The sequence below is a fragment of the Falco biarmicus genome, chromosome 5 (assembly GCF_023638135.1).
Source record: "Falco biarmicus isolate bFalBia1 chromosome 5, bFalBia1.pri, whole genome shotgun sequence".
NCBI classification, from domain to species: domain Eukaryota; kingdom Metazoa; phylum Chordata; class Aves; order Falconiformes; family Falconidae; genus Falco; species Falco biarmicus.
In genome coordinates, this window is record NC_079292.1 from 16767010 (window position 1) to 16782564 (window position 15555).

General features: G+C 39.3%; 1 protein-coding gene across 2 annotated transcripts in view; it reads left to right on the forward strand.

Annotated features, from left to right (window-relative positions):
• RELN (reelin) overlaps positions 1–15555 on the forward strand; it is a 298002-nt gene that overhangs the window by 241846 nt on the left and 40601 nt on the right. For both annotated transcript variants that reach the window (XM_056339923.1, XM_056339922.1), the window contains exons 33-42: positions 996–1184; positions 1410–1683; positions 3098–3238; positions 3334–3511; positions 4986–5070; positions 7663–7845; positions 9070–9241; positions 9320–9422; positions 11949–12178; positions 14932–15152. In XM_056339923.1, coding sequence (XP_056195898.1) covers positions 996–1184; positions 1410–1683; positions 3098–3238; positions 3334–3511; positions 4986–5070; positions 7663–7845; positions 9070–9241; positions 9320–9422; positions 11949–12178; positions 14932–15152 — 1776 coding nt within the window. The remainder of the gene's footprint in view (positions 1–995; positions 1185–1409; positions 1684–3097; positions 3239–3333; positions 3512–4985; positions 5071–7662; positions 7846–9069; positions 9242–9319; positions 9423–11948; positions 12179–14931; positions 15153–15555) is intronic.

Genomic DNA, 15555 nt, shown 5'->3' on the forward strand with positions numbered 1-15555 from the left:
GCACCACAGACCATCATTCTGCCACAATCATCTGCACTGGTGACTGGTGCAATACCAGACTGGTTGCTCCCTACCTGTGTCCTGCCCCATGGCCGCTTGCTCTTGGGGCACCTGGATGACCTCTGTCCCTGCTGAGAGTGTTCACTCTAAGGCTACCCAATGGCAGTCCTGTGGCTCCCGGTAAGAGGGAGAGTTTATAACTGGAGGTTGAAATACCACTTTCCATACCAGCACCCGTAGGTGACAGCCACTCCTCATTACGGATATTAGCTCCTTCATAGATTGTTTTCATCTACCATAACTCAATGCAGAGCGGCCCTATCAGCCATGACCCACATTCCTCATAGTAGCAAGACAAAAGCCCTGGCACATCACTATGAGCTCACAATTTATTGTCAAGACTTTACCTCTCCTGTGAGGGCAGTGACTACAGTATGATGGCATTTTCAACATGCCAGTAGAAAGCTGAATTGAAATGAAGGAGAAATGTCTGAAGATGATATTGAACTGAGATGCCTGTAGGCTGGAAAGCAATACAAGAGAGTTTTACAGGAAGGAGAAGGTGAAGAGCACTTCTGTGATTATCATTATATCAACAGCCTTCAGCATTTCCCTTTGTCTACTATCCTCTTCCATACAAAAGGTACTTTGGGAACTAGAGAGATGTTTTTCTGATTTAGCTATGGGAAATGGCAGGAAGGTTGTAACCCATGAAATGAAAATCCCCAAAGAGGGACTCGGGGAGTATCTCATTCAAATACAGGGAGAGCATACTATGATGAAGGCACTGAAGCTTGAGAAACGAAAAAAATACCTGTGTTTATCTAAAGCAGAAACACACTCTAGAGTCCAGGTTCATCCTTGAGCAATGTTTTAGTCTTGTTCAACAGTGCTCATCTACATGACCGAGCACTGCTCACTGGGTGAACGCAGCGTACGGACATAAAAAATAACGTACAAGGATTCCACTAAACTGTCCGTTCTGCTTTTTATAGGGAAGCATTCAGCTCAGTGGGCTTTGGACGATGTCCTAATAGGTATGAATGACAGCTCTCAGACTGGTTTCCAGGATAAATTTGATGGAACTGTGGATTTACAAGCAAGCTGGTACAGAATACAAGGAGGTCAAGTAGACATCGACTGCCTGTCTATGGATACAGCTCTGATGTTCAATGAAAACATTGGTATGTGTCACCAAACATTACTACATTTGTATGAGTCTATTTTATAAATCAGTTATGGGTCAAGTTTTTACAAGATGGGAGGTATAGATAAATTCAGGTATATAGTAATATGCAGGGAAAAGAAGAAGGAAAATAGTTAAAATACAGATAATTAATTTGAATGACAGTACTGAAAGCATAAGTGTAAGTTATACCTTTTTTAATTGATTTTCTCTCTTTCCTTAGGAAAACCTCGTTATGCTGAGACTTGGGACTTCCATGTATCAGCCTCTTCTTTCTTGCAGTTTGAGCTGAGCATGGGTTGCAGCAAGCCATACAGCAATTCCCATAGCATTCACTTGCAGTATTCTTTAAACAATGGGAGAGACTGGCACCTGGTGACAGAGGAGTGTGTCCCTCCAACCATCGGCTGTCAGCACTACACTGAGAGCTCCATCTACACTTCAGAAAGATTCCAAAACTGGAAGAGAATTACGGTCTATCTCCCACCCCCAACCAAGTGAGCACTGCTTTTCTGGCTGTTTAGCATGATAAAGATTTTGCTGATCTAATTTGAGCAAACATCTCTCAGCTTGGGAATTTTCTGCATGTCTTTTAAATTATTAAATGTGTGTTGTCACGCCATCAGAATTTTAAATTTCACTTCAAAACACTTCATCAGATATAATGTGAACTGCAGGAACTTAAGGAAGTAACAACTTTGAATGAGTGAATTCTTAAGCCTTGCCTATAATCTATGATGGCAAGAACAGGAACGCTAAACCAAGCTTTTCTAACATTTACCCAGTAAGAAGCAAAAATTAATGCCCTGACCCATCCTTTCATATAAAATTATTTTCTATGATTGCATCTAACTTGTCACCCAACATTTAGGCATGTTAGTCATGGCATTCAGCAAGTCAAAACACATGTTACTAGATGTGTCACCTCCACCCTTTTGACCAGGAGGAGAGTTCTGCCTGCCTCATAGTGTTATCACATGGTTGTAAATGGATGTGGCAGATGTGCTGGCATCTGTTTCTGAATAAAACCATGCTCTAGTTTAGAAATAACAGAAGATTATGATATTGCTTACCATTATTCTGGATAGTTCTGTAATTCTTCAAAGCGCCCTACACATTACCTCTGTAAATTTCACCAGTCAGAAAATATGGTGGTAAAAATGGACACACAGTAGATGAACTGGGACAGGGGTTCACATCTTGGTTTCTAATTCCATAGTATCCTCCAAAGGACCATACATCTTCTTCCAAAGAATCTTCCTCACAAATACAATGATATCCTGATCCTATCAAAGTCTGAGGGCAATCCTCTGTGTGTTGTCCACAACACATTTCCTGCCTGAACAAATGGAAGATGATCTAACCCACAGCATTGTGATAGATTATTTTTTTCCAGAATACTTTCCTCATCTGAGGATTACAAGGCAGTCAGCAAACACAGCAGTGTGTATGCATGTGCATGTTTGTACATATATATTCATACATTGTTATGTGTGTATATGTGTAATCATTGTTTTTTCTTTACACAACACTTAGTATAAATTAACTTTCCTTCTTACTTTATTGAAGCAATTATATTCTTTTAGCTCTTAGCAACACATGGAGCTGTCAAATGCTAATGTAGCCAATAGTTTCTGCTCAACCACTTTGTTGACTGGCAAGAGTTGCAGCAATGTTCATTCTTGGTTTTCACGTACGGCACCTTCCTTTAGAGTCTGCTGGAATTTTGCCTAAAAACTAACCTGAGAAATTGAAACTTCCAGTTTCAACTGGAATCTTTTCCAAATACTGGGAGTCATGCTTATTAATATGCTTTTCCTCTCCTGAAGTCTATGAGATTTTCTTTACTATTTAGCACTTTGTGGAGCAGACATTCTGGATCCTGAAATACATGCGCTCTTTTTTTTCTAGCTCCCCCAGAACACGGTTCAGATGGATTCAGTACAACTATGCTTCTGGTGTTGATTCTTGGGCTATTGATAATGTGGTCCTGGCTACAGGGTGCCCTTGGATGTGCTCAGGCCATGGCATCTGTGATGCAGGTCACTGTGTGTAAGTAGCAACCTGCTTAACCTGCTTCATAGAAAGTATGTTATGTTTTATTTAGGCCAGATGGATAACACCTTTTCCTTCCAATTTGTTGCTAGGTGTGACAGAGGCTTTGGTGGTCCGTACTGTGTCCCTGTCATTCCTCTGCCGTCTGTACTGAAGGATGATTTCAATGGTAACTTGCATCCAGACCTTTGGCCTGAGGTCTATGGTGCTGAGAGGGGAAACCTGAATGGTGACACCATCAAGTCTGGAACAGCTCTCATTTTTAAAGGGGTCAGACATTATTTACATTGACAAAATGAATAAAACCCAGTAGAGTTAAGAACAGAAAGTAATTTTTTTGTTGTTTCCCCACATATGTTTATATCAGTCTTTAGGCTAGAATTTGAAATTTTAATTTTTCTTGTCTTTTCCTGCCCTGCTTATGCACCATGTTTGTCACAGTTGTTTTCTTATGAAAACATGGGTTTCATCTGTTTGTTGGCTATTGCTTTCATTTGTGGTATAAATTCCTCCTTAACCACCAAAGGAAAAGAAAGAAATTTTGTTGCTGAAATTCTTGAGGCCAGGTGAGTGATTTGGAAATATGATACACATTACAATCAGTTGGGTTTACATCTTGAAATCCCCTATCTTTTGAGTATTTTGAATAATGCAAATTAGTCAGCACTGTCGTCTATGTAATCAATGTTTATGTAGTTAGCCTGTGTTTTACTTAAATCTATCATTTTTGAAGTTTTCTAGCTCTTTAAGGATTTTTTTTGTTAATTACAGGTTTTAAAAGGCCAGGAAATATCCTATTTTCTGAACTTCTCAGTTCTTCAACAAAACACATAATAGAAATACTATTGTTCACATAAGCACACAAATTTTAAGCTCACACAGGAGTCTTCACTTGACACTGTGAATGCAGGTACCCCAAAAAAGCAAAGTTTAATAACGTTTGGTGTAGAAATTAATTCTTTGAATTCTTTAGAAATATTTCCTTGCAAAACCTTGACTCCAGTTCAACCTCTTTAAATCATTTAAATCACAAATTACAGGATGTGAATTGTCTGAAACTTGGATTGGTTGTTCCTGCATGTTGTTCCCCTAGGGGGAATGGGTCTGAGAAAGAGGGAAGCTCTGAGAGATGGTTTGCCAGATCTCTGTAGAATGGGTACTGGCTCTGGCCCCCGGATCCACACAGCATTGATGTCCAAAGATGGACAGGACCTTAGGGGTCACTATGGAGTTTGCTCTCTGCTCCCTTTCCTTACTGCTTTAAGTCAAGAGGTTGCCCCAGAAGACTATTTTTGTATGAAATATTTTTTGAGGCACAGAAAAAAGCTCCTAGAGAGGAATCTTCCTGCCTGGAAATTAGGGTGCTTGGCTACTATACATTTTGCTAAAAAAATTAGTATACTAGCTTGGACTCAATGTCTGAGTAAGTCAGTGCTTGCAGATCAGATCGTATCTCTATGGTTCACAGCATGAACTGAATGAGCTGTATCTGTGGCTGTAACTGATCATGCAGCTGTGCCTGTGGCAGTGACACAAACCCATATCTAGCCCTTTCTATTGTCATGGCTCACTTTGCCAAGGCTATTGCTGTCCCCATTTTCTACATGGAAGAAGTTGTGGGACAGAGAACTACCTCTCTCACTGCCGCTAGCAGTCAGTAACAGACAACATCCAGACAATACAAGCTGCAGAGCATCTTCAGTGGTGGGAACTGAGACTCACACTATCTATTCTGTATTTGCAGGAAGGACTGAGAATGCTTGTTTCGAGAGATCTAGATTGCACTAATACTGTGTACATCCAGTTTTCATTTAAATTCATTGCAAAAGGTAAGATCACTGTTGATTTCCTATTACTTCTCTAGCTTTATTCATACATAGTAGCATCATGGAGAAGAATATGGGTTTACATTTTCAGCTTCAGCGTACATGATCACTGGTTTATGGTAGATAATCCAGGAACTTGTTTGAGATTGTACATCATCCCTACCTTGCTACCAGCCTACGTGGCCGTCTGTGCCGTTCCTGAGAAAAACATAAACCGGTAATATAAAAACCAGCACAGCTAGTAAAGTCTTTGAGCAGAAAAGAAACAAAATAACTCAACATTTTTTGAGAGATTTTGCAGTATGTTGGGGAAAAATTGATTTATCAGTTTTTTAAGTCATAAAATTTTGTCTATAGTAGATCACTTAGGGAACTGATAAGAAACTACCAGGTTTTTCATTTTCAAGCTTCAGTCCACTGCATTAAAAGGTCTTACCATCTGACTTCCTTGTAGGTATCTTAGAGATGACTAAAACTTCGTAATTCTGTTCAATTGTATATGAAGAATAGTCAGACCTGCCAAGCCAAGTTTATACATTGGTGTAATAAGCTTGAGACAGTTTTTCTAATACAAGTATTAGAAATGCCAATGATTCGGTCCTACCCTACTCCAAGCCCCTGCCATCCCTGGCTTTGCAAAATAATTTTATCCAAGTCAGGAGTAACATGGTGGAGAACAACTACCCTGGCTGAGGGCTTTCAGTTGTTTTTCCCAGTATTGCCTGTAGAACTGGCACTTCCAAGCTGAACTCTCAACATGCAAAAACTCCTCTCCCTTTGATGGAAGATGGAAGATGTTCATAGCTTCTGGGACTGGACCCTAACTGACTCACCATTTGCCAAAGGACAGCATGAAAAGAGTTTTGAACTGCCTCTTTCTTTCTAAGTAAATTTCTTAGCCAAATCACTGTATGGGCAAGTAAAAATGTAGCTCTTTCTGAATTAAGTTTGATTCACTTGAATAGACATTTAATCATATATATTTGGCTATTTATTACTATTAAGTACTTTATCGAAAAGAGATAAACCAGTAACAGCCAAAACCATAACATAACATGCCCCAAAATAACGATGTGCCAAATACTTCAGTTTTAAGAGCAAAATCTTTCTGAAAACTTCTTTTACAAGACTCTGACTTGGAAATATTTCTACATATGATCCTTGCCAAAATATTTAAAAATACAATGAGTAAAAATATCATCCTGAAAGGGAGGAATAGCCGAAGGCTCAAGGCTGGATTTTGACACTTGACCCACAAGAGGTAAAGCAATGAAACTCCATGAGAAATCTTTTCTCATTAAATCCATATGGCTTGCTAGGCTTAGGCCTGGATCCAGGACTTAGTCCCAACAAACTCCCTAATGTTGAATGCAAATTAATATAGCTGGGCATATCTCTCAACTGTAAGAGTTAACAGCATGTGTTGTTTAGTGTTGATCACCACAGGTAAGGCAAAATCAGCTCCTGTCTCCTTCCTGCTCTGTTCTACACATGGCCATTGAAGAGAGACTTTGCACTGAAGCAGAGTAGAGCAGGAGTGTGCACATCAGTCATTTTGGCTTCAGCAAATTTGGTTAATTTAAGAACAGAACATGGGAGAAACTTGCACAGTAATGCAGTGAGGCAGGGATGAAAAACCTGTTCCTTAGTCCTTTTCTGCTGCTAGTTCCTGTCCTTGGACTGAGTTTTTGGGGATGTGCCATCACTATGCCACACTATGAAGGGAGTGGATAGTGTAAATTTGTCCAAGTGAGAACTCAGCTTGGAGATACTGTCGCTCAGATGTTGATGTTCTTGGTCAGCAAGTCAGGCATGGGCCAAATAGACACTGAGGACTGAGCTTGTGCAGGATAACCACACCAAGTGCTGGGCTTTAATCAGCATATGTTAATAGCAAGGGCTGTAAAGAGTCTTTATTGACTCTAGAAAGCTTTAAGTAAAAAAGGAAGAACTGGTAGTCAGAAAATGCAAATTTTACTCTCACTTCCACCACTGATTTTTAGGCCCGCTTAAAGCACAGAATATTGCTGCTGTTGTTGTTAAAACATGCTAATAAAGATCCTCAGTGCTTTCCATCAATTATATGATTTCTGGGCATGAATATGCCCATATCAGTGCCTGCAGTCAGAGCCGTGGACTATAAATTGTGAGGATAAGGGCTGTGTCTTTATCTGTCGGTGCTACAGATGGTGATAATGTCTGGTACCTGGGAAAAACAAGCAAATAAATATTGAACTACTGAAAAATGTCTGTGGTAGAAGGAGCTGGTTTGTTCTAATCTAGAATATTATAATAGTGAGATAGTTTCTAATCTAAGTAATTAACTGTGACCATACATATAATGAACAGCAATGTAAATTTAGCCCCTAATTCATTAGCATTTTGCAGACAGGCAAGCAAGGGAAAGTGCAGGAAGACGTATGTGTACAATCCACCTATAACATCTCAATAGCTTAAGTTGTTGATAAAGGAAGCCCATGATCTGTAATAGATGTCACAGTAACCTAACTGCATTTACACTTGAAGAAGTATTTTTGAGCTAGTGCTTTTAAAAACTGGATTATAATGAACATAAATGCATGTCCTCTGCTCCAGGCACGCCCGAGAGGTCTCATTCCATCCTGCTGCAATATTCTGTCAACAGTGGCATCACTTGGCACCTGATAGATGAGTTTTACTTCACACAGACTACAGACGTCCTCTTTATTAACGTTCCTCTGCCCTATGCAGCCCAAAGCAATGCAACACGGTTCAGGCTTTGGCAACCTTACAACAACGGTAAGGAAGAGACACCCACGGGACTCCAGGTCCACACTTGCACAGCTCAGCATCTGTAGGAGGGTAGATTTTTAAACTCAACAATAATAGAGACTCTTAAATCACGTTTTCTTATAATTTAACTCCTTCAATTAAAATTATCACAGAATCATGTTTACTGTTCTTATAAAGCTGCTGTATGCTTTAAAGTGAAAGTACCTTAACCTGATACTCCTTGACTGTGTGCAGAAGACTATTTGGTCCTGGGGGGATGGGGAGGTCAAGCAACACAGATAAAGTTAACTTCACTCAGGTTCTTATTATTTTTAATGGACCTGATTCTCATTTACACTGAGGGCCCATTAGAATGCTCCAATTATACAAAAACATCCCAAGTGCAAATGGGAGCTGGGCCTACCTTGCTCGGAATTAACTAGGCATTAAAAACCCATTTAGACAGAGTATGTAGTGAGCAGTTAATCTTTTGATTAAATTGTAAAGGACTGTAGAAAACCACAAGAGGAATGCAGCTCATTCTTCCTGATTGTAGGAGATGTGCCAGCTGAAGAAAGCTCTCCTCTGCTATCAGTTACTCTGAGCACATCTCTTAGCAGAAGCTGACATTAAGGGCTCTAAAGAATTCCAGCAATCGTTTAGACACAGTAATACAGCAACAATTTATTCCATGCAGGCAAATGCCTAGCACATCTCTAACAAAAAAAGCAAACTTAAATCTGGTCCTAAGAATCCAGTCCCACTTCATTCTTCTGGTGGGTTCTGCCTAAAACTAAGCTTTTCTTGCACACATTATCCTTAAGTACAAATCTTATTTAAAAGAAGCCTTTTAACTTTCTCTGATCAACACAAAGGCTTTTAGATAGATTTAAAAAAAAAAACAAACAACAAAACAAAACAAAAAAAAAACCAGTTGCACAAAAGATCTGGCAATCTAATCCTTCCTGTCCAGTTTGAAAGCACTAATTTTACAACATATTTGAATTTATAATCCATTGGAGAGAAGTCAATCAGAATTTCCTTCTCTGTCAAAGAGCCCTTGCCAGGCAAACACAAGCTGCTGAGTCCAAGGAAAAAGGTGCAGAATGAAATCAGCCTTTCAGGCTGCTTGGGCTCTACAGCAACCACTCACTCATTTAGATGATTCTTAATCAAAACGAAGATACTGACGCTAGTGTAGTATAATAGTGGTATTAGGTCTTAACAGGAATGTTCCCCTTTTCTTTGTAGGCAAAAAAGAAGAAATCTGGATTATTGATGACTTAATTATAGATGGAAATAACTTAAAGAATCCCATGATCCTTTTGGATACATTTGACTTCGGTCCCAAAGAGGACAACTGGTTTTTCTACCCTGGTGGAAACATAGGGCTTTATTGCCCATATTCATCTAAAGGAGCTCCGTAAGCACCTCTCAGCAATAAATTAGAAAGAACTGTGGAATAAACTGAGTCTAAAGTGTTCCTTTCCTTTTTTTACAGGGAAGAAGATTCAGCTATGGTATTTGTTTCAAATGAAGTTGGAGAGCACTCCATTACAACAAGGGACCTGAGCGTAAATGAAAACACTATAATCCAGTTTGAGGTACTTGTCCTCAGAAAGTTATTTTGCCTTTTGCTTAGAGAGTTCTCTTCTTCCAGGTTCTGCTCTTTGGTGTATTTGCCCAGCTGTTATGATTGCCAAGTGCAGAAGCCTGTCTAATTTCTCCTGTAATTGCTTTGATATTACTTTCCCTCATGTGTGTATATCATGACACTTTTAACACAGATAAGGGAAATTTCTGCCTCAAACTCTTCTAATTTTATGCCGAAGTTACTACTTTGTCCATGCCTGTATACTTGCACTGATAGCATTAAAGTCCATGACCTGGGAGTTGGAGAGTCATCACTGGCAGAGAAGATGATGAGCAAAATATAATGAGGGTCCAGATTGCCACTTCACAGCCTGCTCAGGATAAGTGTGCAGCACTTCCATAAGGTGACCCGGTGGAGAGCTACAACTTCATCCGTGACACTAGAAATTAATTTTTCCTACCTGCTGGCTTAACTGCACTGCTGTACTTTCTCAGAGAGCCAAGGCTCTGCTTTCCTTTTGCTTCTGCCCATGCTTTCATAGACGCTCTAGAAGAAGCTGTTTTTTGGCCATGATGGCCTGAATTCATCCCATCTTAGTGAGTTATCCAAAGCTCATGAATAAAGAGCATGCTTTTTTGGTTTTCATATAGTCAATGGAAATGGGTACCGCAATGACAACACGTAGTCTAAACTAAACTGTGTTTCTGGTTTATCCTAAAATCTAAATAGTGCACTGGCTAGGGCAGATACTGATGGGAGTAACCATTTAACCTAGTATGTATTAGTTTAGAGGGGTTATTATATTGTCATTAAGAAATCATAAAATAATCTTTCATGTAAATTGCCATGTTACATTTACCAGGCTACTTTTAAGAAAGATGTAGTGTTAAACAGCAAATTATACTAGTTTATAAACAGTTAATAAAATGATACTAAAGGTTTTCCAAGAAAAGTAGGTTTAGCTGTGTACTCATGCATGCTTCAGTTTGTCATGCAACTAATTCATAAATTATTGAATGCAAACCATTTCCTGTTTTAAAATATAGATTATAGCCTGTAGAACAAAAATGTTTGAGGTCACTTTAAGGTATTCATAAGTCTTCAGAGCGTTAACCTCATAAAATCTACATGCTTACTTCCATATGTGGTAAGAACATTGTTTTCAGCTCACGTTTTTGAGGATATTAGTATAAATGAAGAAGTTATGCATAATGCAGTAGAGTTTCTCCCAAGAGTTATAACCGATATTGGGTCAAGCACCTCTCTAAGATTCCAGATGAGTAGATAACCCTTCTAGTCGTATGTAGGTTGATGGGACTCATGTGCACTGAAGAGTGATGAAGGAAATTCAATGTCAGATACATTTTCAACATTCCTGCACAGTTCTAAGTATTATTGGGTTTTAGAAATAAAGAGATTTTCATTACAGAGCAGCATGTTATAAAGAAACTTACTTTCTGCTACAAAGATATGTAAAAACCTCAAAATGTTCCATAGTTTTAGTACAGGCTTTGTATTTCATTGGCAATGGGTTTTTATTTTTTATATGGTAAGTATAATACATCTTATTTTATATGACAGAGTCATCCTGTAAGGGAACTAATTCTTCTTTTATTTATATTATTTCTTTTATTATGAGCAATTTGAAACTAAAAGAACATCTTAATATCAGTGTGAAAGAAAAGCAGACTACTTTGCACTAGGGGCATGCAGAAGATATGTCTTAAGATGTCTTATATTCTGTACAAAGCATCATTTTATATTTTTTTTCCAATAGTAGAACTGTGTTCGTGTAAGTTTTCTGCCTTTTCTACTGTTCTCTAAATCAAGAATCTTGTAAGAATACCCAGAGAAGTTTGATGCTACCAAAATATATTTTGGTGTGATATTGAATCTAAATCCAGTCCAGCTATGATACTTTTAACACTGTCTCCTAGGGCTTTGCTCCTATATATAAACAAAAGGGTAGTGAGTATGAAAGCTGAAGAACACATGGAGTGATATAGCATACCCCCTGTGGCACAAGCTTTTTCATTTTTTTGGAAGTGTAACACAAGAAGGACCATAGTGCAGCTCAGCAATTTAACAAAAGGTTTATATTTGCACATTTTGTTTTAATATTTCTGGGTTTGAAAATGCACATTTTTTTGGTGCTGTCATTACTTAAGTACCTGCCAGAGGACTGCAAAAGCTGATGCATTTGCTCCAGCAACGTTAGCAGCTCTCCTTTGGGATTTTGTCTAATTATCTTTACAGTTTTCTCTTAATAGAAGTAGTTGGGGATTTCATATTACATTAATTTTATGATAAGCTAGAGTGCAATATGCCTATGGATAGGTAGGGCAATGTGCAAGAGTTCATGTTCACATGCATGTCTTGAGTGCATCATCCCAGTTGTTAAATGAGTTCCCAGATCCCTGTTTTCCTGGGCTAAATATATACCTTACCAAAGGGAGAGGCAAAGAGACAAAAGAGTGATCAGGAGTTCCACAACTTGCCCTATGTTATCTTCTGTATTTCCTGTCTTGGCCTCCAGATCAATATCGGCTGCACCACTGATAGTTCCTCTGCTGACCCAGTAAAGCTGGAGTTCTCACGAGATCTGGGGGCGACCTGGCACCTGCTGCTCCCCTTGTGCTACAGCAGCAGCAGCCACCTCAGCTCCCTCTGCTCCACCGAGCATCACCCAAGCAGCACTTACTACGCAGGCACCACCCAGGGCTGGAGAAGGGAGGTCATTCACTTTGGAAAACTGCACCTCTGTGGGTAAGTGTCCAGCTCCTATTCCTGCCAAGCTGCTTGTTGTTTGTTTTCATTTGTATTTTCCATCCAAAATGTTCTCCCAGAGGTGTGTAAGAATTGTGGCACTAGAGCAGATCAGATGATCAGTTTTTCTCCAGTTTTTGTCCTGAATGTTAGTTAGTGTTCAGAAAATTCCCAAAAATACATTATGCCTAATGCTAATGTAGAATAACAACAGATGATTTCCTATTTATCCAGATATCTAATTGGTGACATCTTTATGGAAGCGGGTTGCGTGGTAAAATTAATGCAAAACTGACTGTCCTTATAGTGTTTTGAATGTTCTTTACTGCAGTGAATTAGCCATGTGAATTTATCAAAGATATTATTGCATAAAATTTGAAATTCATTAGAAAATGCAGTAAAATGTGAGCTAGCATAAACTTGATTTTACTTCATTGTAAGGAAATGGACTGATGTAAATACTTGAGATCTCTTGTAGCTATAAAATTCTGTCATTCTATGAAATTAACTGCTGCAGTCACTCAGAAACTTAAAGTTTGTGGAACAAGCCAGGTTGGGTGATAACAGATACATAGCATAGAAAAACAACATATGCTAGCAGGCATAACATTACGTAACTTTTCAAAGTATAAAACAGTGCTGGTTACTGTTTTCAGAGAAATCTGTCTTCTAGCATCAACTCAGTTTATGTAAAAGATCACATCATTAAGGATTAAACTGTAGCATGTATGAATGAAAACGAGCTATGCAACTGTGAGACTTTATGAGTCTATGCAACCATGAGACTAAGTATTTATGAAACTACTGAATGCAGTGGGTCTTCCACTAAATAAATGGCCCTGTATGTGCCTTTGAAAGTATGAATAAACCTATGTAAGAGATGAGAACCAAATTTGGAAAACATGGATGTTTAATTTAAGAAAACATTTAAATTTTAAATTTGCATTTTGTGGTTTATGACAGTTACCTTTTCAAGTGTGGAATAGGTAACTACCTCTTGCAGCAGCTCATTTGTCCTTCTGCTTTTGCCCAAAAGAATTATTTGACTCTTTACCCAACTACCAATGCATTCCTCCAAATGAAAATTTTGACTGTGCAGACTCCTAACTCATTTAAACCTTCCAGGTATTTTGATTTAGTTCTCTGTTCCTGAGTGTTTCTAGCGCATTTGCCTGCCTGCCTTCCTGTTCCTTCCCCATCGCAAAGGCCAGAAGCCAGTTGCTGACAGCCAGCCAAACCCAACAGCACAGAGCAGCTTCCATGGAGCGTTCGGTGCCACGAAATTCTAGGGCCAGAGGGCTGAAGGGCGATTTTCTTCACTAGAACCCCCTGGAATAACAAGAAAGAAACTCCAAACCTGACTCCTTGTGTAATTCATACACAAAGTGTCAAGTGATTATATTTAAATGAAGATAAAGACATTTTCAGTTATTTCCACTGTGTATGTTAGTTTGGAAATTAATATACGTTCTCAGCAGACAGCTGTAACTAAGAATTAGTATTCTAATTGTGTCCTGAAGGAAAAGTCTGTGGCCTGTTGAGCCAGTGAAGAAACCCAACCCCCTTCAGGAAGATCGGTATTTCGCTACGAGTCATGGTTCACCCCCACCAGGAGGGAGTCTGAGAGAAGGAGCTGACATGCCTCAGGGGTGGCACAATTCCAGCTTGTGGGGCAGAGTTCTCTGAAGAGGAGCTTACGACACCTCCAGCCTCACACTTGTGTCCTTTACCTCAGGGTGCATTAAAATCAATGTTTTTGACTTCCAGCAGGACTCTGGCTCTCGGGTATCTTTCTGGAAACTCTCAGTAGTGTCCCCACCCATCAGCTATCCTTTGTCACCTGAATCCCCTCATAAAAACTCTTTTTTAGCAAATCAAGACAAAAAAACTCATCAGCTACCCGTGCTATTGATTCTCCTGCTGCATTTAGTTATCTCTAACAAGACACATTAAACATGCAAGGCAATTAAGTGCTTTTCCCTTCTCACTCTTCTGATTTCCTTCCTCCTTTAAAACATTTTCTCAATTGGGAATAAAATTAGTCTCTCAAGTGTTTTTCCCTCTCTCAATTTGTTTTCTCTTCTTCCCCAGTCAGTTGCTCTTTATATGCAGCATTGATGCAAGTAGCACTTAGGAGGTGAATTAAAAATGACAGGACGGCACCCAAAGGAGAATATAGTTTAAATTAACAACTTGCAATATCAGTCTGGTTTAAGATTAAGCCACCGAAAGCAAGCCAGTGACATGGCAGGTCATGTTTTCTTTCCATGTAACCGAGGATGAGATCCTAGCACCCCAGCTTCACAGGTGGAGTCCCTGGGGGGAGAGTGGCAGCATGAAGTAGGGTTTCACTCTCCGGGAAGGGGTGAAAGTGGCCTGGTCTGACCCAGACACTGTAAGCCAAAGCAGAAGGAAATCCATCAGACCACAGCCATTCATCCTCCCCATGACGATGGAGAGAAGAGCGGTTAGCTTTCAAATCCCATTTTCAAGTCCGTCATTCAGTTTTGGTATTATAAGTAATGAATAATGTTATTTTTATTTCTGTCAGTACTTGGGTTGAATGTCAACATAAAGATGCATGAGAGACTGAAGGAATTAGATATAGCAGTCGGTTTCTAGAATTATGCTATTTATCAAGCCAGTTCCAACAGAAAGAATACTGTATATATTGCATAGTATTTTGTATATCTACAGAATACAAAAAAGATGGAATTATTATTTCAATTAAATACATTTTATGCCTTTTTCAGGTTGGCAAGGTTTAGATGGTACCAAGGATTTTACCCTGCTGGATCCCAGCCAGTGACTTGGGCCATTGACAATGTGTACATTGGCCCACAGTGCGAGGAGATGTGCAACGGGCACGGCAGCTGTATCAACGGCACAAAGTGCATCTGTGACCCTGGGTACTCTGGGCCAACCTGCAAAATAAGTACCAAGAACTCTGACTTCCTTAAGGATGATTTTGAAGGTATCTCTTTTTTTTTTGCAGGGGTCCGAGTTCTGCCTGTCTGTCTTAGTGAAACCCTGGGCTCAAGGGATAAAACAGCAAAGTCTTCCTTACCTCTGCATGCTTCTGAATGTAATTTATGCTGGAGGGGGATTCCCGTGAACCAAGTAATTTAGATGTCATTCTCAGGCATGGTTTGTGAATGTTCAATGGCTATCAGTTGTCTAGTTTGGAGTGTCTGATTATTTGTGAAGATGTTAATGCTGGAATACAAAATCTTCACCGAAATAGAATTTCCTGAAACTTTATATGTAGAAAATAATTTTAGAAGAAAATGATGGTTTGATGGCGGTTTGACTTTAACACAGACAGAATGCGTGCAAGTGAGGCAAACAACAGCGGGCTTTAATGTTGTGCCGTTTCT